General features: G+C 33.5%; 3 protein-coding genes across 3 annotated transcripts; all 3 read right to left on the bottom strand.

Moving 5' to 3' along the window:
• Window positions 1-5070: 5070 nt before the first annotated feature.
• On the bottom strand, window positions 5071-6307 carry LOC140838081 (uncharacterized). Its single transcript, XM_073204172.1, has 2 exons — window positions 6011-6307; window positions 5071-5879 (listed from the first exon to the last, which is right to left on the bottom strand). Exons 1-2 carry the CDS (start codon window positions 6131-6133, stop codon window positions 5283-5285), a joined length of 720 nt encoding a protein of 239 aa, XP_073060273.1. The 5' UTR covers window positions 6134-6307; the 3' UTR covers window positions 5071-5282.
• A 5036-nt stretch (window positions 6308-11343) lies between these two features.
• LOC140809253 (uncharacterized) lies at window positions 11344-26076 on the bottom strand. The gene is made up of 5 exons (XM_073166813.1): window positions 25654-26076; window positions 23761-23883; window positions 23430-23681; window positions 23264-23313; window positions 11344-11706 (listed from the first exon to the last, which is right to left on the bottom strand). The coding sequence occupies exons 1-5, from the start codon at window positions 26074-26076 to the stop codon at window positions 11634-11636; spliced, it is 921 nt and encodes a 306-aa protein (XP_073022914.1). The 3' UTR covers window positions 11344-11633.
• Window positions 11716-13941, bottom strand: LOC140814380 (uncharacterized). Its single transcript, XM_073173340.1, has 5 exons — window positions 13791-13941; window positions 13470-13513; window positions 13062-13190; window positions 12817-12974; window positions 11716-12163 (listed from the first exon to the last, which is right to left on the bottom strand). The coding sequence occupies exons 1-4, from the start codon at window positions 13939-13941 to the stop codon at window positions 12906-12908; spliced, it is 393 nt and encodes a 130-aa protein (XP_073029441.1). The 3' UTR covers window positions 11716-12163; window positions 12817-12905.
• Window positions 26077-26821: the final 745 nt, after the last annotated feature.

Raw genomic sequence — 26821 nt, forward strand, 5'->3', positions numbered from 1 at the left:
CTATTACTAATTATTTTTATTTTTTATGGAAACCTAAATTCATCTTTATTTATTTTTTTTAGAAAAATAGATTCATTTATATTATATTTATTTGTATTTGTATTTAGCGCACATAATTAAATTTTTTAACTTAATTTTTTTTTATTTTATATAGATATCATAGCTTTTTGGTTTTTATATTTTTCTCAAATGAACTCGATTTACAATAGGATCATATTCATATAAAATATTATTTAAAAGTAAAGTTCGAATTGATATGGTTTTCAAAATTTTGATTTTTTTATTAATCGGTTATATATATTGTGACGAATCTTTTTGGGTGTAGTCTCCCTCTATATTGGGTTTTTTGTTTTATTTTTTTTCCCTATATTTTATGCATTAGATTTGTATGCTTAACATAATCACTTCAAACAATGTAAAGTTAATTGTACTGATTTCAACCATTGTTTATTCTCAAAGAAAATATGAAGATTGTCATTATTTGTAGTAGCCATAATTTTTGTTGGTTCGATGACGAAATGACATGAAATAAACGCAATTGTTCGTAAAACAAACTCTATATCAAGTATATCAATTATATTTTTGATCTAAAAATAAATACATGCATAACGTGACCTAGAACTGCCCTGAAAAGAGGATAGAAAAAGAAGAAATAAGATACTAGATTTAGGGATGTTTTTAGTATTTTCAATTAATTGACTCCCAAAATTAAAACATAATTTCTTGATCTGGTTTTCAACTTCAAATAATTTAATTTCCCCTTATTTTCGTTTTCCTTTTTTTATTCTATTTTTCAATACTAATGTTTTAAATATTTCATTTATTTAACTTGGAAATTCAGAATGTAAGGCTTCAGAGAGCTGTAATAATAAATAGTCGACAAAATCATATTTTAAACATCTAGTAATTATAAGTCCTTGTTTAGCCAAAAAAAAATGTGCCACTTTGTTTAAAAATTACTTATAAAATCTCTACTTATTCTTCTTCTTCTTTTTTTTTTTAAATAAAAAGGGCTAAACATTATCATCTTAATTATGAAAATTGGTAAAATCGGAAGTGCTTTCCTCTTGTATACGTAATAATTGTAGCAGTGATTTTGTGCTTTAAGGTGGTCAAAAAATGAGAGAGATGGTCAGAATAGATCTATCCATTCGAAAACTTCGAGGTTTATTTTAGTATTTTGCTGTAATAATAATAATCTGGGCTGACATTGTTTGGGTTTGATAATGTTATATGTTGGGGTTGACCCAAACGTATTCGCCGCATATTTTCTTGGGATGACCTTTCACATCAACCCCAAACATCTTATTTCAAGAAAACCCAAATTACAATCGGAGGAGGAGTGCACCAAATTATATGACTCAATATGTACTTGATAAATAAATATCTTCGAAAAAATAATACAACGTTTTTATAAAAGTAATTTTTTTTATAAAATTGTTTTAAAAATAAATATGTGTTTGGAAAACTATTCTATTAAAACATTTTAAAAGTAATGTGTTTTGATTTTTATTTTTGTCTTCCATTCTAAAAACATCTAAAAACAATTCTCAATTTTTCTTTAAAAACTACACTTGGAGAGCACTTCTTAAAAAATATTTTACAACAATTTTATAAAACACATAAGTTGTGATGGTGACTAGGACTCTAATCAGATTTGGTGGATTTGGCCTTATGCCCTCATCTTGTGTTTATTGGGATTTCTCCCCCATCATCAGAGATTTCCAAGTGTTTTCCATATTCGAGACATACAACAAATCTAGGGTTGCATACCTTTCTTCTTGGTATAACTGCGCTCCACCACAAGCTCTTGTTCATGGGCTATGTCCCGACTCTTGGGCTTGCTTTTTCTTGGGCTCAACCCTAATTCTTGGGCTCGGCTCTTTCACCTGGCCCACATCTGCTCAGCTACATATTCATCTTTATGGGCTCAGACCATCTTAAGATGAGTGCAAGGTTTAGAACTTTACGAGATAGGGTCAAATCGAGTTTATTAGAACGTTTTTTTTCTAAAAGAAATATAAAGTTTACACCAAGGCATCGTTTGGTTTCTTGGTTGGTATAATTAAGGAATTTTAGCAAGATTGATAAGTAAAGTCAAAGTTTTGGATAATTATTGTAAATTGGATAACATATATTATGTTTGGTATTCTTATCATTTGGATAATAGATTGGTACATAAAATTAGTAATACCCAAAATGTCACGGCCCAGCCCACTTGTGATATTGTCCGCTTTGGCCCGAGGGCCTCACGGCTTTAAAACGCGTCACATCGTGCGGCGCCACTCAGACACTGGCTCTGATAGCAAATGTCACGGCCCAGCCCACTTGTGATATTGTCCGCTTTGGCCCAAGGGCCTCACGGCTTTAAAACACGTCACAATGGGTTGCTACACGCTCATTTAAATGCCCAGCATCTCTCCCGTTGTTTGGCGATGTGGGATTTCGCCTAAGGGCCCTCTCACCCCCCCCCCCTTCGGGATGAGCAAAGCTCCGTATGGTGAGAGGGCTCTTAGGCGAAATCCCACATCGCCAAACAACGGGAGAGATGCTGGGCATTTAAATGAGCGTGTAGCAACCCATTGTGACGCGTTTTAAAGCCGTGAGGCCTTGGGCCAAAGCGGACAATATCACAAGTGGGCTGGGCCGTGACATTTGGTATCAGAGCGAGATTTGAGCCAGTGTGTGTGCGCCGCACGATGTGACGCGTTTTAAAGCCGTGAGGCCCTTGGGCCAAAGCGGACAATATCATAAGTGGGCTGGGCCGTGACACAAAAAGCCCTTTTCTCTTTATTAAAATTATTAAATTCGATGCTTCTGCTCACCTTCTTCAATCCTATTTCTCTCCACACCAATAGCCTCCATACGGATTCTTATTTACGCAGAAAATATTTCTGTACAAACGCAAGCATTTCGTCGGCTCCAAACGGTGAGTTAACACAATTGTTTTTTTTACAGATTTTTGTACGATTCTATTTTCTTCAAAGGAAACCCGAAATTTCAGTTTAGATTGAGTGTCCCGTTGTTCCCCGTCTTAGTCTGATTATATGTTACTGCTGTCATCTTGCTTATTTTCATTACGCTCCGATCAATCGCGAACATACGCTCACTCATATCTGTAATTTGATATCGTATAGAAAATTGATATTGGCTTTCTCTGAAACCTAATTTTTGTTCTTGTTAATAGGTATTTTTCAGTACGTCACTGATTATTTCATGTATGTACTAAGTTACCGTTAAATTATTACATGTTTTTATTCTGGAGTGTGAGTTAATGTGTTCGATTTTTTAGTTTTATGGAGACAAAGCCTACACCTGAATGTCTGTGTGGCAATGGGTTGATGCTCTTACGGAAAGCTGGTGATCGATCCACTCGTCCGGGTGAATTGTACTACATATGTCCGGCAGCTCTTAACCATCGAAACAAATTCATATGGTATGACCAATATCAAGGAAGTAACGTGATACACAAAAACAGCATGGCAACGGAATATACTACGGGCTCTTGCAGTGGTACGAAGCAAACACGTATCAATCACAAAGGTCCCTCGACGCAGGAACAATCATTTAGTCAACATTGTTACCCACGGAAGAAAGATTCAATCGCCCCCACAAAAGAATTTGTTGAAAATGGTACTGACGTAAAAGAAGCAAGCGTAGACAATGGAAAAATGATCTCGAAGCCCATGCATATTTCATCAGATGAGATTTGTTGTTGTTTCGGGTGCACATGTTGTCTCGTAAGTGTGTTCCTCTTATTCTTACTATTGTGTGTTATTTTGTCTAAGTAAGATAAGTATAAATATTTGTAAGATCTCTGTTAGTTGTACATGTATGTTGTATCATTCATTTTCAAGTGGAATGATTCAATGTTAGTTATGAATATCAGTTGTTGGTTTTGATGTGTTGTGTTGATTTCGTAGATCGTTTTTGAAGTTCTCCACACCAAAACAATTGACACATAAAGAAGAAAATTGACTGCTTCTCCATTTGATGGTGCAATGTATTTAATATTTCTGCGGTTCCCATAGAGATGAGACATTACAATTAATACTAGTTGTGACACCCTGCTAGTGAGGAACATATTAAATGGAGTTGCAATATTGGTAGTTGGTGTACCATCATAAATACATGAATTACTTCTATTTAAGTCCTTCTTTCCTTTGTACTCGGACATGCAAGCATTTTGTAACACCACAACTGTAGTTGAAGAAACAATGTCTCGAGATTTGGATGTGTCCTCTGAGGAGTCGGTGAATAGCACTTACAAATATGTTTTCCCACAAGTTATTGATCTTATAACAAGTGATGATGAAGCTGAATGCGAGATCATAGTAATTTCATCGGACGATGAGACCGATCTGAAAAGCGATGAAGATGTCATCTTGGGTTTCCCAAAAGCTACGCCTCCAACAACAGGTATGTTTGATGAAATTGTTCCGCCTACTGCTGTTAATGGATTACTCTCCGGCAGCATGAGTCGAGATTCAACAGCACTACAACACAAGGGTATGAAGCCTAAGATGGTTAATAATCTCGAGGGGCAGAAAGTTGTAAAAGATGCAGATAATGATGGAAAAAGTGAGCACGTTGTAGCGGCATTGGCTGAGAGAGAATCCGTAGCAATCAAATCTTACGAAGCCCCGAAAAGTGCTATAAACTGCAGTGGATAAATGTTGCATCCGTCACTAAAGTTACTTAGTTTTGGAACCTTTTTTTGTTGTTGGTTTGCACCATTTTGTATTGGGTGCAATGGTGCATAATGCTGTTGTGCATATAGGCAGCAATGTTTTTGTTTTTGTTCCAACAAATGTACATACTAACCCAAATTAATGTTAATGGTTCCAAAACATTAAATATCAAGTGCACCTTTTTTTCAGTAGTGTCAACAATCGAAAAAGGCAATAAACTACTAGTGCAATTTCATCCTATTTCCATAAGAAAATACAGAAACGAAGTCAATACATTATCAAATAACTTTCATCTACAAAATATGCCAACGGTTTTCTCACTCTGAACAAGAGGAAACGTTAGTAAATTACTAGTGCTATTTCATCAAATTTCGAGAAGAAAATACAGATACAAATTCATACATTGACACATATGTTTCATTTACGAAAAAGGACAACGGTTTCTGAAATAGATGATGAAAGCAACTAACTAGACCATTCAACACACAAAATAGATATTGTGGTAGTTAGTTGAACACTGTCATGAACAAAATACAAAACAATTCCATCCCATTTCGAAACCTTTGTCAACTCCAATGTATGAAATGTAATTTAAACTATGTTCTTCTTAATTGAGTCTTCCTTAAGTAGCCTTCGAACCAACTTCAGCCTTGCATGTTGAGGAGCTGTAAACAACAGATTCTGTTGCTTTGGGTTTTCTGCTAGCAATGCAGCCGCAACTACTATTTCATCTGGCACTAGTTCTGGGATTGATTCTAGCACAGCAAAGACATCCTTTGTTGCATTGACTGTGTCATATTCGACACCAATTCGCTTCACAAATTCGGTCATCGTAGCTCTTGACATCTCAGTGAAATTGTTAATGGCATCAATGAATAGCTCTTCACCATCTGAATGCTTCTTCCGTTTCTTAGTGTTCTTTGATTTATTACAAACTTTGTTGACAGATGGAGCATTTGACACCGACATGGATTCACCAGCTTCCTCTGTCTCCTGGAAAATAACATTCGGTCCAATTTTGTCTTCGGGCACAATATCATTGTCATCAGTCATGTTTAGTACTCCTTGAAGGGCCTCAGCGAAACTCTCAGCATGTTGTCCCGTTGCACGGTCATTTCCAAATATTTCGCACAAATCGGGAAAATAAGGCCATGTTTTGTATCGCCACGTACGAACACTGCTATCAGTCTGTTGTATATTGCAGATTAAATAGTGTACAAAATGAAAATGTAAATGACAGATAGCATGGCATTGCACACTGCCCCTAGTTATGGAGTAAATAAAGAATGCAACAAGTTAAGATTTCAAGTGAGCTTTACCTTCACAAATGAATCCCATGTTTCGTCATTTGCTTCGATCCTCTTCTCTGTTTCATTCCACCCAATTCCACTCCTGCTAAGCATTGTTAACAAAGAACCATGAGTCCTTTTCCAGACATGCATCTTTGAGTTAATATGTGGGTTCCCTCGTAAATCGGTGTTTGGAAAAGCCTGGGCAATAGATTTCTCTAAGACAGTCAAGTATCCGCAGCGAAACCCATTTTCACTCTTCCGTCCAGAATTCACTAGTTCTTTAAGTGCCTGAATGAGGAATTCATCCTCCTTTTGTGTCCACACTCGCCGGTGCTAGTTGCAGTACCAATAGGTGAGCTAATATCCATGATGACTAGAACAATTTATATTAATCCATGTACAATGCAAAATTATTTACGTAGACAATTTTAGTCGAAAAATGGAACCAACAGTCAGAAATTTATTCAAATACACAACCAACATCGAGTTTTACATATCAGAAATATGAAGACATAAAACGACAATCACAACAGAAAACATAAATCATCAACCATTCACATTTTGTCTAAATTAACACAAATACAGAAAACTACATGAACAACATCATTTCTCAATTACTATGGTACATAGACAGTGCTAAGTTTTCCCTCCATGTGTCCCATGCAGGAGAAGATTCAAAATTGCCAATGAAGTCAATATCTCCGGTTTCTGTAAGTTGAACATATGACTCATCATCTACATCTACAGGGTCATCTACCATTTCGGAGCGAATGAATTTATGTAGCAGAATGCAAGCCATTACTATACGATTCTGAACTTTCAAGGGGTAAAACAATGGGCTACGAAGAATAGCCCATCGTCTTTTCAACAACCCAAATGCTCTTTCAATAACATTACGAGCATGACAATGTTTAGAGTTGAAAAACTCTTTGTAATTCTGGGGTGCAAAAGAACCGCCCACCCACTGATCCATATGGTATCGAGTTCTCCTATACGGCGTCAAGAATCCTTCAACGTTTGGGTAGCCATTGTCGCACAAGAAATAACAACCTGTCATTTGTCAATAGTATTAAAAGTTAACGACAACAAATACAAAAGGGACCTACCAACAAATTATATTCTAATGTCATTATGAAATAATGAGCGAGAACTATCATTTCATTGATTACTAATTAAAACTTGACATATTAAATAAATAAATAATAAATGATATTACAACTATAACAAAAAAACGTTTACAAAATAAATTCGTACATAAACAAATAAAATATCAAACATGTTCATGTAACGAAACATAACCCAAAACATATTTATACTCCATACTGAAATTATGACAGAGAAGTTCGAACCTCTGGGAATTTTTACCCCATCTTGGCGATTAACTGCATCACGTAGAACACGAGCGTCTGCCGCTGATCCTTCCCATCCGGTTAGTGCGTAAATGAACTGCATGTCACGATTGCATATCCCCAAAACATTTATTGATGTTGTTCCTTTTCTGTTTCTGTATTTCGCTTCGTCTTTATTTGGTACTTGGACACTTATGTACGTTCCATCCAAAGCACCCAAACAGCCCTATAATGTATTTTGTTCATATACTTCAAATTAGTCGCAATAACATTTGTGCTTGCTAGTCCCCATATCATGCATTTAAATGCATGACGTCTAACTAATGAGTTGTACAAAGTATGCAAACAAGTGGTGATAAGGAGTAAAGACACTTACCTTGAACCATTTCCAAGTATTGTTGGAGCAACTCTCATCCACTGGTATTGGTTTGACAAGTAGTAGGGGGTGTAGTTTCAGAATTGAACGGAGTACTTCGTGGAAATGAGAGCTCACTGTTTGTCCACTTCGTAAATAATCATGACCAATCACTCTAACTTTCTTGTGATGTGCTAGAATAGATAAAAACATTGCCACCTTCTCCTCAATACGAACATATTTCGAATCCACTACACCACTCACATTTTTTACCAAATAACAAAGACGTGCAAATGCATTACGATCCATTCTCAAATTCGCAACACACTGCACATCTCCTAATTCAATAATCCTATGTAGATGGTTGATTTGAGCTGGTATTCTCCCAGTAACATTGTAAGACCGGTCTCTTCTACGGTATCTACGAGGCGACCGTGCTACAAACTTCGTAAAGAACCGTATTAACAGCACTAAGAACATGAAGGACCTGCTCAAATGTTGGTGTACCGCTACAAAGGTTGCGATGTGCCGATGTACTTCAGCCATGACAGAAAGATTTATGGCACAAGTTCAAACCATTTTAAGTGATCTACTAAAAAACACGAACACCATGTAAAAACTTATATCGCTACAAGTATGTGTACAACAACAAAATCCATACGAATAAAGTAAATATAAAACGAAAATGTAGCGATACCAACACAAATACATATAGAAGTGAACAGAGTATGTTCTACCTTTGGCGCGTCGGAAAAAACACAAACAAAATAAGCAGATCTATGTAAAAATGCAGGAAAAAACTAACCCTTTGTAAGAAGATATTATGATGGCTTCCAGTTCTTTCATGGATGTTGCATTCCAGTTCACGGCGTCGAGAAGAAGATAAATGAGATTTGTCGGTCAATTTTCAAAGTAAAAGCAAGGGCTTCGAGGTTAAATCTGTAAAATGCATACGTGTACTACATTGCACTGTAGATATTGGATATAATTGTGTTGCGCGGCATTTAGTATTAGTAATATCTTACATACAGTGACTTGTAACGGGCCCATGGACAATAACGCATGCACTGTCTTCGTACCAAACACGGTACTAAATTTGAATTTCTCACAAATTAGCTACTTATACATGTTACCAAACGGTGCCCAAGAGTCTGGCAGGATCCCGATCCATGGCTAGCGTGTCTCTTGTGTTTGTTATGTGCTTGTTCTGCAGGTTGACATGGCTCGACGGATGACCAGGATTTGATCCTAGTGACTGTTCCACGTGGTCAGGAATGAAGGGCCAAGATCATGCCAGAGCGAAAACGTTTCAGGCAGACTGTTGCTTCACTCCCTGCGGAATGAACTGGAAATGATATGAATAAATAAAAAAGACATGAACTAGAATTGACTTGAAATTTGCAGTGTTTGCAATTGTTGGAGTTGTTTGTGATGTTCTTTCTCTGCCTGTTGATCTTTTTTTTTTTAATTCAAACTCTAGTAAGTTAATTTTGTTCAATTCCCACTTTCACTTTTCACGATCTTTTTTACCCACGATCATTATGTGTTTGCCCGCTATTAATCCATTCAATTTTCTTTGCATAACTAATGGGCTTTTCTTCACTATTTCTTGTTTAATTATTTTATCGGGCTTGGACTTTTTCAAAAATATTGGATCTAATTTTATTTTTTGTGCAAACAACTTTAGAATTGAAGTCATAATAAAAGTTCAAATTTCTATAGGCGCAAGCTCTACCACCCATTCTGCTGGACGTACAGGGCCTCGTCTTGGTATGAGAGCTTGTTGTTTATTGTAACCTCTTTCTACTCTCCAAGATAATCTTTTCTTCTGCGTTTGTTCTCTCGATTAGAAGATAAGACCCATTTGGAGAGGACATTGCAAAAATTATCAACCATGATAATAAAGAAAGATATTAGGATAAATGGTAAGAAAAATGTACTTAGTGTTATCTTATTTTCTTGTTTGGAAAAAAACTTCTCAATTCTACAATGGTCATGACTGATAAATCCTTGTCCTCGCCAACATAATACATAAATAAAATATAAGGATGACAATTAGCATGTCGGTTGTCCAAGTGAAAAATCCAATCCCAAAATATTAGACTTTCACGTCATAAAGACCTTCAAAATTATTTATTAATCACTCTCGTAAACAATAATAAATTAACAAAATTTATTGTATCATCAAGCCCAACCCCAAGAAATTAAAGAACCCAAATAATTGAACAGACTAACAGGATTTATCTACAAGTCTCATTATTACTTATTTATTAAACAAAAATAACATGTCATCCACAATTTAAAATTTAAGAAGGAATGATAAAATATAATCCAACACAATCTTATTTATTTAAAAAATTTATTTGTCTAATAATTGAGGTGTTATATATTTCCCTTACAATTATACTAATTATAGTGAATTTCAAATCTATTATTGAAGTTATTTTAAATCCATTGAGATGTGTGTGATTACATTAGAAATTAACAGAATATTAATTTGAGTTTCCTCGATTTAACTTATCTAAAAATGAAATAAATTCGTAATTATAGGTTTCGAATGTTTCAATCCATATACAGTATCTCCTTCTCCTCTTACTTTACTTTTATTTTATTTTATACATACAATTTGGTAAGATGAATGACTGTTGTGATGAGACAAACGAATAGCTAGTTATTTCTCGTATTTAGATCCACTCAAAGTCTCAAAACCAAACCCGATCAAAAGCGTATCGAACTAATCCACATACATATATATTTATAAAAATAACCAAACATTTGAATTTAAATAAACCAATTATTTTGAAAAATAACGCATATTATTATCCATGGCTTCTTCGCCCACGATGTACGAGTACATATTAAAAAAAATTTTAAATATTTTTTTTGAATTCGAAATATTATTTTAAAATTTTTTAACTTTAAAAAAAAATTTATTTAAATTTTTATGTTATGAGTTATACAATTATTTAACTTAAATACTTTATTTTATTTAACAAAAAATAATATCTCGATATACTTGTTAAAATTTTTGATTTTTTTAATTAATCGATTATATATATTGTGATGAATATTTTTTTGGTGTATTCTCTCTCTATATTGGATTTTGTATTTTATTTTTTTCCCTAAGTTTTATGCATTAGATTTGTATGCTTAACATAATCACCTCAAATAATATAAAGTTAATTGTACTAATTTCAACCACTGTTTATTCTCAAAGAAAATATGAAGATTGTCATTATTTGTAGTATCCATAATTTTGGTTGGTTCGATGACGAAATTACATGAAATAAATGCAATTGTTCGTAAAACAAACTTTATATCAAGTATATTTGTTGAAAGAAATTGAAATATTGATTTAATATTCGTAGATGGCAATGAATGAAAATAATTTATTAAAAATATGAAAAAATCTTGAAGTACATGTTTGGTAACATGTGGCTTAAATTGATGATTGATTGAATTCTAACAAAAACCGACAGACGTATTAATTTGAAGAATATTAAAAATGAACAACTTTTCGTTCGTTAATTTCAAGTTTTCAAATTTCCGTGAGTGAAAGAAGATACTGCTGACATGAAGAGGAAAAACCTCACTAAAAAGGACATTACAGTACAATGATGCTTGAATGTTGTTTTTAATTAAATAAATACAATCTATTTAAAATTATATAATATTGTTTAAAATAGTGAATTATGTTTATTCATAGCCAAGCCAACTTTCAGACAGATTTAAAGTATAAGCAACACACTGCCCATAATATAACACAAATTTCATAATAAAGTTTCCAGTTCGAACTCAATACTACAAGAACACTGAAGTAGAAATTGACATGGTGCATACATAGCTATTCACTCCCAACTCTTGTAAATTATCAAGACCCTTGAAAATCACAGGAATTTGGAGTCATAATTTGTTAGTCCAACCACCACCATGACGAGCAGCTGAGTTAATACTTCTCATCTTCTGAATCATCCTCATCATCCTCGTCCTCAGAGCAGACATCGGGGCAATTTAGATACCTTGTACATTTGACCAAAAAAAAACCAATAAGAGAAGACAACACATGCAAGAAGACAACACCCAAAAAATGTAAACATGTTTCGTTTTAAAAAGAGATGTTAAACATGCAAACATTCATCCAACATCTGAGCTCGCGCACTACCGAGGCACTCCACCTAAGTAAAATAACTAGCCAGCACAATCACAATCCCCATCACTGAAATTTGCAAACACGACACACATTTTAAGATCATTGTCAGCTGCGATCAACGCATCCCTAGTAACTACTAGAATTTACGACTTTCCAACCAAGACATACTTAAAGCAAGAATGTATAAATTCCCATCCAATGACAAAAGAATAAAAGAGTTACACTTCAAGGTGCCATTTGTAAAGAGGGTCATCTGTCCCAATTGCAGATGGACAAGGTACACCATCTACGTGGCCAGCTGGAATCGTAATTTCACAATCGCCATCCTACAAACGATAACAAGATTAACTTCCAAACTTCATATGCGAATAAAAGATAAATAAAAAGTAAGCCTTTGAGGATGCATTTATATTCCTCTTTCGCCTATTCAAGCCCTACTCCAAAATTATGGCGAAAGATATTAGTTTCAAACTTGGTGGCAGGCTCCACTTATGCTTAGGGCGAAGCCTTGCTCTAGCATCAGACAACATAAATCCGTAGCGAAGAGAATCTTCACATATTTAATCAAAAGCACCCTGCCAAATCACCCGGCCGCAAGAATACCACCCACATTTTAAAACAAAATTTAGATCGTATTGACCTACATATTCCTGCTATGTCATCTATGTCAACTCTGCAGTTTCATCTCTTATAGTTAATTGCTTGAACATGTGATTTATAAATTCATAGAGCTCTCGTTCAAAGTAACGAGCCCCTGTTTTGAAGAGCTAAAAAATTAGTTAAATCCAAATCCATAACGATCACACGGGGTTTTATTCCATTCGATCTTGGTTCGAATTTCTTGCCCGACACTAGTGGCACTGGAGATTGGTATTTCAAGTTTGTAAACCAGGAAATTTCGGCCATCGCCATCAACACAAGACATATCATTGAACATTCAAATAAACCAGGAACAAGGATAAAATGGCGAGGATGGTACCTTGATCTCACATAGCAATACATCACCCAGGCAATAAACACCTCGAAAAAGACGACGCTCATCATTTTCGTCCCTCTTTGCCCAAAATGTCATGCAGTAACACCACCACCAGATACACGGTTAACCTTGACAACCTTATCGAGAACGAAATTCTTTCGCTGTAACCAACCAAAAAATACGCAAACAAAACCATTACCAATATTAAGCAAACAAGGCTATTAACAACATCAAATAATTTCTCTAACTTTTTTCTTATTGTAGAAGTTTAAGGCCGTTTCCGCTTTGTCCTTGATATGAGCTAAACCACCGACATGAAACAGCGTCATCCCTCCACCGCATAATAATTTTCTTGGATCAAAATATTCATCACATAGCTGTCGACAAATTTAAACAAAGTTTAGTTTCCCACATTCATGTCTAAAGATGGGGTGTGCGTGTAAATTAAAGACGATACGGAGTGTTAATCGCAAATAACTGTCAAATAATAATACGGTAGAAGACTCAAGTGTAGACTATTGTATATACTCATAGCCTAGTAAAAGAATACTATAAATTCGTCTTTCCCCAATTCATGTGCATGTGCATCTTCACCGGGAAAGCTAAAAGATCCAAAGGATCGAATCACATGGATTAGAAAGCAACGAACAACTTACATCACGTAGCCTTGAGTGTGACAGCGATCCCATTGGATGAAGCCCTGCAAAATGAGGAACCCATTAATTTGAATCCACTCTCTTTGATTCTCCACGCTTTATATGCACACAAATCCAATTTTTTTGTTGGGGCCCTAGGTCTCGTAAGGAAATTTGGATGAAAAAGTTTTCAAACATTTACAAAAGCAAATTGAACACATCAGAAACTCAAATTGTATTTTCTATTCTATCCTTTCGGCTAGCGTAGCATAAATTCCACACAGAGTGGGTTAAAAAAAAACAAAAATAAAACAAAGAAGGAGAAGAAAACCAAACATTTACCGCCAACTATCACCGGCTTTGGCCTGCGAAGCGGAAATACGAAGAGATCGAAGGGGAGATATGATCCCGATGGGCCCCCTAATCCTCCACGCGTTCTGTTCTCCAGGTCTTTTAATAGAAGACGTGGGCCGGATTTGGGGCAATGGGCCATAACAGATGGACTCGCTCCTATTACTAATTATTTTTATTTTTTATGGAAACCTAAATTCATCTTTATTTATTTTTTTAGAAAAATAGATTCATTTATATTATATTTATTTGTATTTGTATTTAGCGCACATAATTAAATTTTTTAACTTAATTTTTTTTATTTTATATAGATATCATAGCTTTTTGGTTTTTATATTTTTCTCAAATGAACTCGATTTACAATAGGATCATATTCATATAAAATATTATTTAAGAGTAAAGTTCGAATTGATATGGTTTTCAAAATTTTGATTTTTTTATTAATCGGTTATATATATTGTGACGAATCTTTTTGGGTGTATTCTCCCTCTATATTGGGTTTTTTGTTTTATTTTTTTTCCCTATATTTTATGCATTAGATTTGTATGCTTAACATAATCACTTCAAACAATGTAAAGTTAATTGTACTGATTTCAACCATTGTTTATTCTCAAAGAAAATATGAAGATTGTCATTATTTGTAGTAGCCATAATTTTTGTTGGTTCGATGACGAAATGACATGAAATAAACGCAATTGTTCGTAAAACAAACTCTATATCAAGTATATCAATTATATTTTTGATCTAAAAATAAATACATGCATAACGTGACCTAGAACTGCCCTGAAAAGAGGATAGAAAAAGAAGAAATAAGATACTAGATTTAGGGATGTTTTTAGTATTTTCAATTAATTGACTCCCAAAATAAAACATAATTTCTTGATCTGGTTTTCAACTTCAAATAATTTAATTTCCCCTTATTTTCGTTTTCCTTTTTTTATTCTATTTTTCAATACTAATGTTTTAAATATTTCATTTATTTAACTTGGAAATTCAGAATGAAAGGCTTCAGAGAGCTGTAATAATAAATAGTCGACAAAATCATATTTTAAACATCTAGTAATTATAAGTCCTTGTTTAGCCAAAAAAAAATGTGCCACTTTGTTTAAAAATTACTTTTAAAATCTCTACTTCTTCTTCTTCTTCTTCTTTTTTTTTTTTAAATAAAAAGGGCTATACATTATCATCTTAATTATGAAAATTGGTAAAATCGGAAGTGCTTTCCTCTTGTATACGTAATAATTGTAGCAGTGATTTTGTGCTTTAAGATGGTCAAAAAATGAGAGAGATGGTCAGAATAGATCTATCCATTCGAAAACTTCGAGGTTTATTTTAGTATTTTGCTATAATAATAATAATCTGGGCTGACATTGTTTGGGTTTGATAATGTTATATGTTGGGGTTGACCCAAACGTATTCGCCGCATATTTTCTTGGGATGACCTTTCACATCAACCCCAAACATCTTATTTCAAGAAAACCCAAATTACAATCGGAGGAGGAGTGCACCAAATTATATGACTCAATATGTACTTGATAAATAAATATCTTCGAAAAAATAATACAACGTTTTTATAAAAGTAATTTTTTTTATAAAATTGTTTTAAAAATAAATATGTGTTTGGAAAACTATTCTATTAAAACATTTTAAAAGTAATGTGTTTTGATTTTTATTTTTGTCTTCCATTCTAAAAACATCTAAAAACAATTCTCAATTTTTCTTTAAAAACTACACTTGGAGAGCACTTCTTAAAAAATATTTTACAACAATTTTATAAAACACATAAGTTGTGATGGTGACTAGGACTCTAATCAGATTTGGTGGATTTGGCCTTATGCCCTCATCTTGTGTTTATTGGGATTTCTCCCCCATCATCAGAGATTTCCAAGTGTTTTCCATATTCGAGACATACAACAAATCTAGGGTTGCATACCTTTCTTCTTGGTATAACTGCGCTCCACCACAAGCTCTTGTTCATGGGCTATGTCCCGACTCTTGGGCTTGCTTTTTCTTGGGCTCAACCCTAATTCTTGGGCTCGGCTCTTTCACCTGGCCCACATCTGCTCAGCTACATATTCATCTTTATGGGCTCAGACCATCTTAAGATGAGTGCAAGGTTTAGAACTTTACGAGATAGGGTCAAATCGAGTTTATTAGAACATTTTTTTTTTCTAAAAGAAATATAAAGTTTACACCAAGAGTCTGGCAGGATCCCGATCCATGACTAGCGTGTCTCTTGTGTTTGTTATGTGCTTGTTCTGCAGGTTGACATGGCTCGACGGATGACCAGGATTTGATCCTAGTGACTGTTCCTCGTGGTCAGGAATGCAGGGCCAAGATCATGCCAAAGCGAAAACGTTTCATGCAGACTGTTGCTTCACTCCCTGCTGAATGAACTGGAAATGATATGAAAAAATAAAAAGACATGACCTGGAATTGACTTGAAATTTGCAGTGTTTGCAATTGTTGGAGTTGTTTGTGATGTTGTTGATCTTTTTTTTTTTTTTTTTAATTCAAACTCTAGTAAGTTAATTTTGTTCAATCCCCACTTTCACTTTTCACGATCTTTTTTACCCACGATCATTATGTGTTTGCCCGCTATTAATCCATTCAAATTTCTTTGCATAACTAATGGGCTTTTCTTCACTATTTCTTGTTTAATTATTTTATCGGGCTTGGACTTTTTCAAAAATATTTGATCTAATTTTATTTTTTGTGCAAACAACTTTAGAATTGAAGTCATAATAAAAGTTCGAATTTCTACATACGCAAGCTCCACCACCAATTTTGCTGGACGTACAGGGCCTCCTCTTGGCACGAGAGCTTGTTGTTTATTGTAACCTCTTTCTACTCTCCAAGATAATCTTTTCTTCTGCGTTTGTTCTCTCGATTAGAAGATAAGACCCATTTGGCGAGGACATTGCAAAAATTATCAACCATGATAATAAAGAAAGATATTAGGATAAATGGTAAGAAAAATGTACTTAGTGTTATCTTATTTTCTTGTTGGGAAAAACTCTTCTGAATTCTACAATGGTCATGACTGATAAATCCTTGTCCTCGCCAACATAATACATAAATAAAATATAAGGATGACAATTAGCATGTCGGTTGTCCAAGTGAAAAATCCAATCCCAAAATATTAGACTTTCACGTCATAAAGACCTTCAAAATTATTTATTAATCACTCTCGTAAACAATAATAAATTAACAAAATTTATTGTATCATCAAGCCCAACCCCAAGAAATTAAAGAACCCAAATAATTGAACAGACTAACATGATTTATCTACAAGTCTCATTATTACTTATTTATTAAACAAAAATAACATGTCATCCACAATTTAAAATTTAAGAAGGAATGATAAAATATAATCCAACACAATCTTATTTATTTAAAAAATTTATTTGTCTAATAATTGAGGTGTTATATATTTCCCTTACAAGTATACTAATTATAGTGAATTTCAAATCTATTATTGAAGTTATTTTAAATCCATTGAGATGTGTGTGACTACATTAGAAATTAGCATAATATTAATTTGAGTTTCCTCGATTTAACTTATCTAAAAATGAAATAAATTCGTAATTATAGATTTCAAATGTTTCAATCCATATACAGTATCTCCTTCTCCTCTTACTTTTATTTTATTTTATTTTATACATACAATTTGGTAAGATGAATGACTGTTGTGATGAGACAAACGAGTAGCTAGTTATTTCTCGTATTTAGATCCACTCAAAGTCTCAAAACCAAACCCGATCAAAAGCGTATCTGAAACGACCTTTAAATTTTTTTTTTCTAAAAATCATAAATTCTAAAATACTAAACTATTTAAAATAATTTAACATAACCATGAGTCATAATAATTTAAAAATTTAAATCTCAAGTGCATAAAATAAAATCTTAAATCATCGACTAACCAAAATTCCTAAATCGACATTGGAAAAGATCATTAATAATAAAAATAAAGCATTAAACATCTCTAATAAAAATCATTAGAAAAATCTTTAAATCATAAATATATCTAGTTAGTGTGGAAACATAAAGGCCCTCGGGTGTGTACTGCTGCACTCGATCGACTCAATCGTCACCGCCTCCAAAATCATCAAATCCTGCATCATACAAACCTAGTGAGTCTAAAGACTCAACACGTTCTAAACATAGATAACAAATATTACATATACATCCACATACATTTAAAAATCATATTTTTATTTAAAATAATCTTTTGAACATAAATAAACCATTAAAAATCATTTGAGCATAAATAAATCTTTTTTTAAAAATAGCTTTAATCATCATCATAAATCATATATCATAAAAATCATTTTTTTATCATAAGCTTTTAATCATATATCATTTTGGGTGAAGTTTGATCCTTGAAAGTGACTAGCTTTTATCCTTTGGTCGACTGCAGTCTTAGCTCCACATGGCCCATGGGGGTGTGCACTAGGCTACACCGTGAAAATACGATTGTCGGGGCTCCCTCGGGGGCCTTCTCCCATAGACGGGCTCCCTCTGGGGTCTTTTCCCGTAAATGGGCTCCCTCTGGGGCCTTTTCCCCTCACGACATTCCCACAAAATTGTAAGTTCACCGTCCTCAACATAAACGGATCCCCCACAAATCATAAATCATATATCATATCTTTTGTCACAGTCAATTCACATCCCTCAAAATATTTTTCATTTTCTTTAAAAATCATAAAATAAGACAGCTTTCCAAAAATAGCATTTTAGACAGTAGAAATTGCACAGCTTTACCATAAATCGTAAAAATACATATTATCATCAAAATCATCGTAATAAATCATAAAATATCATTTAACATGCGTTATGATCCTTCGGGACGCTGCCAAGCGTTATCGTATTTTCTTAAGTGTAAAAAGACCGTTTTGCCCCTGGACGTAAAAATTCTCATTTTTATCTTTTTCTCACTTTTAATGACATGGAATTATTCTAAATAATTATTTAAACTTACATGAATTTTCTCATATTTTTATTTGGCTTAAATCGATGACTTTTAAATTAATCTTTAAATAAGACGTATTAACGCGTTTTAATCTCGAATTAAATCAAACCTTAATATAAAATTCCCAAATTAAAAAAATTAAACTTTTAATAATTATTTAAGCTTAAACCTAATTTTTCATAATTTTATAAAGATTAAAAATAGTCGTTTCAATTAATTCGTTAATTAACGTTTTGTGCGGCGATTAAATCCCGGAAAATTCCGAAACTCGTTATTTTGATCCCAAATTTTAAAAATAACATTTTTAGTATTTATTCTACCCTTTCAAGTCATGATCCACCCCAGTGTACCCTTAGATTCAATTTTAGTTCTTAAATTCGAAATATTGACCCTTTACCGAACCACCCGAGCCATCTCCCAATTTACTCGAGCCACGCCCGAGCCATCTCGAGCCAAACCCTAGCCAACTCACCTAGGCACCCTCCTGACCAAGCCCAACCCAAAGAACATGATCCTAACTGGCTCCCAGCCACCTGAAAATTGGCCCATATTCTACATGTGCTGTGCGTGAGTCTCATTAGCACAAGAGGACTCCTATCTACTCTAGGCTCCTTCCAGCCAAGCCACCCCTGAGACCACACGACCCTAACCATCCCTGGACCACGTTCGGACCTTACCCAAGCCTAGCGCAGCCCCTGACCACGCGCACGAAGCTTCTGAATCAGGAAACCCACCTGCGCGCTACCCTTGCTACCATGGCTTCCCTCACGTTTCTTCGAGCCAGCGCCCAGACCAGCGACTCCAGCACTTATCCTGACCCCTGCCCATGACCCTAGGACCCTGATGAACCACCTAGCCCAGCCCCAACCGAGCCACATCCCCTGGAATCTCTTGCCAACAGAAAACTCCTCGAGAAGAGTCCTGTCCATCGTGGGCTCCTTCCCCAGCCTGAACCACGAGTCCTAGCCATGCTAGGACTCTTCCTAGGACCTAGACACGACCCTTAGGACCCAACCTTCAGACCTGGTCGAGCCACCTACCCCCATGCATAAGAACCGAGCCCTTGAATTTGCAAACCCAACAAAAACACACGGCTCCTATTTCTGAATTTTTCCTACGATTGTCCAGCTTGTTCCTCAATTAATTTAGCATGTTTTAGTCCATAGTTCCAACGTATTTTATCATGGATTGGCAGCGTACTCGTCGGATTCAAAAACGTTTTCAAATTAAGTACGAAATCGTTAAAACTTTGAAAATACGCAACGTACCGTAAAATTATCGAACCCACCTATTTTTCATGCACAATCAATTAAATCAAACATACTATGATCTGTATGATGTTAAAAAAGTTTAGGAAACGTGCCTTTGCGTTTATAACGCTCGAATATACTATCTTTGGCGAGGGTGCGACGTTGGACGACCGGACGACGAAGAACTCCTAGCCTTTTTCTCCTCCTTAATTTCGAAAATCAGTATGTGCTTGTGTGTGAAATTTTCGGCTGAAAGGTGCCAAGGGTTGTGGTGTTTTCAAAACCTAAATCACTTATTTATAATTAATTTAACAAGTTAAATGGGCTTTGGTTTGGGCTTGTATGATTAAGGGTAATTGGGCCTTCTTTAAATCATTAAATTGAGCCCAATATCACTTAATTAATTAAATAATAAAAGTTTATAAAATAATTTTTCTCAAAATAATATTTTTGATATTTTAAAACTCCTTGTTTGCCCAAAACCGGCTTCCCGGGAAAAATCGAGCTCGACTCGTAAAATAAATTCGAACTCCAATATTTTTAGGAAAATTAAATCATTTTTAATCATATTAGGAAGCCTTGCCACTATTTAAATAAAAATACATATTCTTGTCTTGGTCGTCCCCGGTCTCCTTCCCCCTACCTATTATCGAATATTCGTGCAAAATCTTTAATTTCATGAAAACATGTCACATAATCATTTAATCATGCAATCCTATATTTAATCATATAATAAACATCATGCTAGCATTTAAAAGTAATTAAATAAAACAATTAAGCAATTAAAATATTTTTGCATGCATGTGGTTTACGTGGACTGATTTTTCGGACATTACAGTATCGAACTAATCCACATACATATATATTTATAAAAATCACCAAACATTTGAATTTAAATAAACCAATTATTTTGAAAAATAACGCATATTATTATCCATGTCTTCTTGCCCGCGATATACGAGTACATATTTAAAAAAATTTGTTTTAAATATTTTTTTTGAGTTCGAAATATTATTTTAAAATTTTAAACTTTTAAAAAAAATTATATTAAATTTTTTTGTTATGAGTTATATAATTATTTAACTTAAATACTTTATTTTATTTAACAAAAAATAATCTCTCGATATACTTGTTAAAAATTTTGATTTCTTTAATTAATCGATTAAATATATTGTGATGAATATTTTTGGGTGTATTCTCCCTCTATATTGGAATTTTTTTTTCTCGTAAGTGTTATGCATTAGATTCGTATGCTCAACATAATCACTTCAAACAATGTAAAGTTAATTGTACTAATTACATGTTAAAAATTTTGATTTTTTAAATTGGTTATATATATTGTGGTGAATCTTTTTCGGTGTATTCTCCCTCTATATTGGATTTTTTATTTAATTTTTTCCCCTAATTTTTATGCATTAGATTTCGTATGCTCAACATAATAACTTCAAACAATGTAAAGTTAATTGTACTAATTTCAACCATTGTTTATTCTAAAAGAAAATATGAAGATTGTCTTTATTTGTACGAGCCATAATTTTTATTGGTTTATATCAAGTATATTTGTCGAAGGAAATTGAAATATCGATTTAAGATTTGTAGATGACAATGGATGAAGATAATTTCTTAAAAATATGAAAAAATCTTGAAGTACATGTTTGGAAGTGAAATAACATGACTTACATTGATGATTAATTGAATTCTAACAATAACTGACAGACGTATTAATTTGAAGAATGTTAAGAGTGAACAACTTTTGGGTTGGCTTTCGATTTATCTTTCGCTCGTTAATTTCAAGTTTGAAGATGGTGAAAAAAGATACTGCTGAGATGAAGAAGAAAAACCTCACCAAAAGGATATTAAATAACAATGATACTTGAACGTTGTTTTTAATTAAATAGATGCAATCTATTTAAAATTATATAATATTGTTTAAAATAGTGAATTATGTTTATTCATAGCCAACTTTCAGACAGATTTAAAGTATAAGCAACACACTGCCAATAATAGAACACAAATTTCATAATAAGGCTTGAAGTTTGAACTCAGAACCATAAGAACATTGAAGTAGAAATTAACATGGCGCATGCATAGCTATTCACTCCATACTCTCGTAAGTTATCAACCCCCTTGAAAAACACAGGGATTTGGAGTCATAATTTGTTAGTCCAACCACCACCATGACGAACAGCTGAGTTAATACTTCTCATCTTCTGAATCATCCTTATCATCCTCGTCCTCAGAGTAGACATCGGGGGCATTTCGAAAGCTTGTACATTTGACAAAAAAAAAACCAATAAGAGAAGACAACACATGCAAGAAGACAACACCCAAAAAATGTAAACATGTTTCATTTTAAAAAGAGATGCTAAACATGCAAACATTCATCCAACATCTGAGCTCGCGCACTACCGAGGCACTTCACCTAAGTAAAATAACTAGCCAGCACAATCACAATCCCCATCACTGAAATTTGCAAACACGACACAGCTTTTAAGATTATTATCAACTGCGGTCAACGCATCCCTAGCAACGACTAGAATGTACGACTTTCATATTAAGACAAACTTAAAGCAAGAATGTATAAATTCCCATCCAATGACAAAAGAATAAAATAGTTACACATCAAGGTACCATTCGTAAAGAGGGTCATCTGTCCCAATTGCAAATGGACCAGGTACACCATTTACGTGGCCATTTCAATACCCCAAAATTATGGCGAAAGATGTTAGTTTCAAACTTGGTCGCAAGCTCCACTTATGCTTAGGGCGAAGCCTCGCTCTAGCATCAGACAACATCAATCCGTAGAGAAGAGAATCTTCACATATTTAATCAAAAGCACCCTGCCAAATCACCCGGTCGCAAGAATACCACCACATTTTAAAAAAATATTTAGATCGTGTTGACCTACATATCCCTGCTTTGTCATCTATGTCAACTATCTCCAGTTTCATCTTTTGTAATTAATTGCTTGAACATGTGATTTATAAATTCATAGAGCTGTCGTTCAATTAACAAAAATAACGAGCCCCTGTTTTGAAGAGCTAAAAAATTAGTTAAATCCAAATCCATAATGAACATAAGAAATAATTATGTTTATTATTAAGACAATAGGCAATGGATACTCTATAATCAGCATAAACCATAACTCCAATTCCATGAGAAAACATTATGAAAAAAATCACCAAAAACAATTGAATAAGAAAAACATAACTTAAATAAATTTAATATAAAGAGAGACATACCCCAAGGCTCCTGCAGTGAGCTTCCTCTTGCGAGGAATAGTAGGCACTTTCTACATAAATAATGTTTGATTGTATTAAAATCTCAAGGAATACAGTATAAAAAGATACTGAAAAAATAATACAAATATAAACAAAATTAATTGAAGGAAAAAAAAACTATACATACCTCGACTTTACCGTATGGTAAATCCATCATTTGTGGATTAATGATGGGCAACCAAAAACACTTGAAAAATTTCTCTTCAAATGGCAATATAACGTATCCTTTAAAACCATGCTTAATGCCATAGCTATTCTGTATTATCAAAAATGGTTGCTTTCTTCCATCTCTTTCTATGTTCAAACTCCCTACCACTAAGACAGCGTGGGTGTACCAAGTATTTCTATCCTCATTCTGAAGCGCTCCGTAATATATAGGCTACAAAAATTTGTTTGTGAAAAAAAAAAACATGTTATAGAAAAATAACTCCAAACAATTAATATATATGTAACTTTACCTTTTTCCAATTCAAAAAGCTATCATGGATAGAAATATAAGCGATAACCGGGTACTCTTCCAAACACGTAAGAACCTCATCATGTTCTAAGGTCCTAAAACAGCTAATATGGTATCTAGGTGCCTGCGTAAAAAAAGAATGAATGAATGAATGAAAAAGGAAATAACGAGTTAATACAAGTTACTATATGAGAGAGCCAATCTCAACTCGTCTGACATATCTTTAATTCACAAATTAATCATTCATAAAACAAATGTGTACACATACGTATAATAAAATATTATTACAATAATGAAAAAAATGCCTTAAATTCTTATGTGTTCAGTTACAATCACATCCTACGTAATCCAAAAGATCTATATGACCTATAAATATGTCTCTTGGTATTGACTTAGTAAAAGGATCAGCCATTCCATCATCTTGTTCACTAATGCACACATAACCTTAAAAATGCTTAGAATATCTAATAAAAATACATTTATTTCCTCGAGGACCCAACTTTCCGTATTTACTTTTAGAATCATAAATATAAGCAGCTGATTTTCAACATCCAAGGTTACTTAGGTCCTGTTTTTTATCAATCCAAAGTTCATATGGCGTGGAAGGAACTGACTTTGAAGGCACCTTGTTCAGGATATAGGCCGCAACTAATAAAGCATCTTGCTCCATCATGCCTCTTCATATATAATAATGTTACATTCATTCTCTCAGCAATACCATTTTGCTAAGGTGTGTGAGGGATAATTAATTATCTAATTATGTTTTTCTCATTACATAGATCCTTAAATTGATCCGATAAATACTCACAGAATTTGTCAGTTCCAAAGCCTTCATTCTCTTGTCCATTTGATTTTCCAATTCATTTTCATAACGTTTCAAACACAGAGCTCTTCTAGCTTTAGCCCCTCCCCAAAGGATGCTAAGAGTGTGTCTAATTCTTGTCTATCTATAAGATGATATTAAATATTAGATCGGAAACAAAGTCAACCTTAATATTTATTGTTCATGATGAAAATTTTGAAATATCAACAACCAATCTCACATTTTTTATTTTATTATGGACAAGGTTCTTTTTATCAAGACACACGGAACTTCCAATATGGATCACATTAACCATAACAAAGAAAAATGACATTCCTAATATTGCTATATCATTTTCTGTTTCAAATTTAATTATTAATTTTTATATATCCAATTTTTTTTAAAAAATGGATCTACGTACCTTATTCAAATTACTACTAAAGCTTACACAACATCATGTATTTCTTTTCATTCAACTCACGTACTTTGCTTCACCATATGAGCAATCTGATCATGTGAAGTTTGAACTAGAAGAAAAAACAAACTTTACACCCATTTAGATGCATTAGAAAAGGAACATGCAATTTTCTTAGGAGAAATCATAGACTCAAGCATTTTCAGCATTTAAGCAATTGTAGTTAAATATGTTTTCAAATAAATACAGAGAATTAAAAAAAAAGTTGTGTATATGTGTTAATTTTTTTTTTCCCTTTACTTATTTGTTTCTTTCATATTTCTATTGCAACACACTGCCTACGTGCAATATTTTTCCAAAAAAAAAAAAACGCTTCTCAAATGCATGTTGGAAGACAAACGAAATATTTATCCCACACATCTACAGCATCCGTGCAATACTTTTTCCAAAAGAAACTTCTCAAATGGATGTGCAATTTTGGAATGCATATTGAAAAACAGAAACAAAATCTTTCTTCGAATCACAAAAAAATGCATGTTAATATATCTTAATCTAGTTAGAACATCAAATAACACGTGCTCAATGACGGAAATTTAACTCGAATACCTTATAATAAAATACGAATGGAAATTAATCGAGTTTGCACAATCCAAATGCTTAAACCAATAATATTTTACCTTATTGTCGAAGTGGGCGACGTGATTCATGTCTCGTCCATCCTCGCATACAGTTGTGGCTAATAAACCGCGCCTTATGACGTAAAGAAGAACATCATCTACACGGGCGCCCTTAGACGTGTCCATGGCAAGTTTCTCTGCCTTTTCAAGATGAGACAGTTGTTTGTATAGATGGTCAACGCACTCATTAAAATTAAAATAGTACAAGCCATTCCATTCTTGGGATAGCTGTAGACCCAACTTTCGATAGATCACCTCAATACAAGCTATAGTCGCAATGTATGAACATAAACCGAACTCTCCCTGGTCTCGGACGGGAGATAAATGCGTATCTGGTAATTTGAAGTCAAAAACTTTATCCTCTCCTTTCTTAGATAACTTTTTTAAATGGTCACTGAGAGCTATGTAAATTCCCCTGGTCATTGGAAAAATAAATATAAATGTAAACGCCTAATTCAATAAATAAATTTATAATGTTCCGGAGTATTCATATCGATTAAATATATTTCTTCAAATTAATCATTAAAATTATTTCTAACTTAATATTATTAAATTTAATTTTGAATGTAATATAATGATAAAGATGTTTGATTTATGATATTTTTTTCCTTGATTAAAGTTAGTGGTTGACTTTATTGATCTATTTGTAGTATATTCCAACAATTTAGAGAAATCATCAAGGTGTAGAATACCACTATCATCTCTCAAAAATCTGTACAAAGGAAAACATATCGCTACATCGAAATATCCAAAATAAATTTCATCCTTAAAAATAAAATAGAAATATTAAATAACAATCAAATAATTAATATGATAAATGACATTAGATTTATAAATTTTAAATTACAAGTTACACTAATGGAGGATGAAAATATCTTTATGATCATATGAAGAGTTACTTTGATTAAACTATTTGTAAGGCCCGAGATGTCATCATTTTTGTGAGAACCCGAAAATTAAATAATTGATTTAAATTATTGAATGGCATTTTTGTGATTTTCGGATGGCATTTTCGTAATTATTTGAGGGAAATGGCATTTTCGTAATTATGGGAGGTCAATGGCATTTTCGTAAATAGTGGATGGCATTTTCGTAATTTTGCAAGAAGTTGGGCGAAAATTGAATGGATGCCACGTACGAAATCTTGCATGCAATATATATATGCATC

The sequence above is a fragment of the Primulina eburnea genome, chromosome 1 (genome assembly GCF_022965805.1).
Source record: "Primulina eburnea isolate SZY01 chromosome 1, ASM2296580v1, whole genome shotgun sequence".
NCBI classification, from domain to species: domain Eukaryota; kingdom Viridiplantae; phylum Streptophyta; class Magnoliopsida; order Lamiales; family Gesneriaceae; genus Primulina; species Primulina eburnea.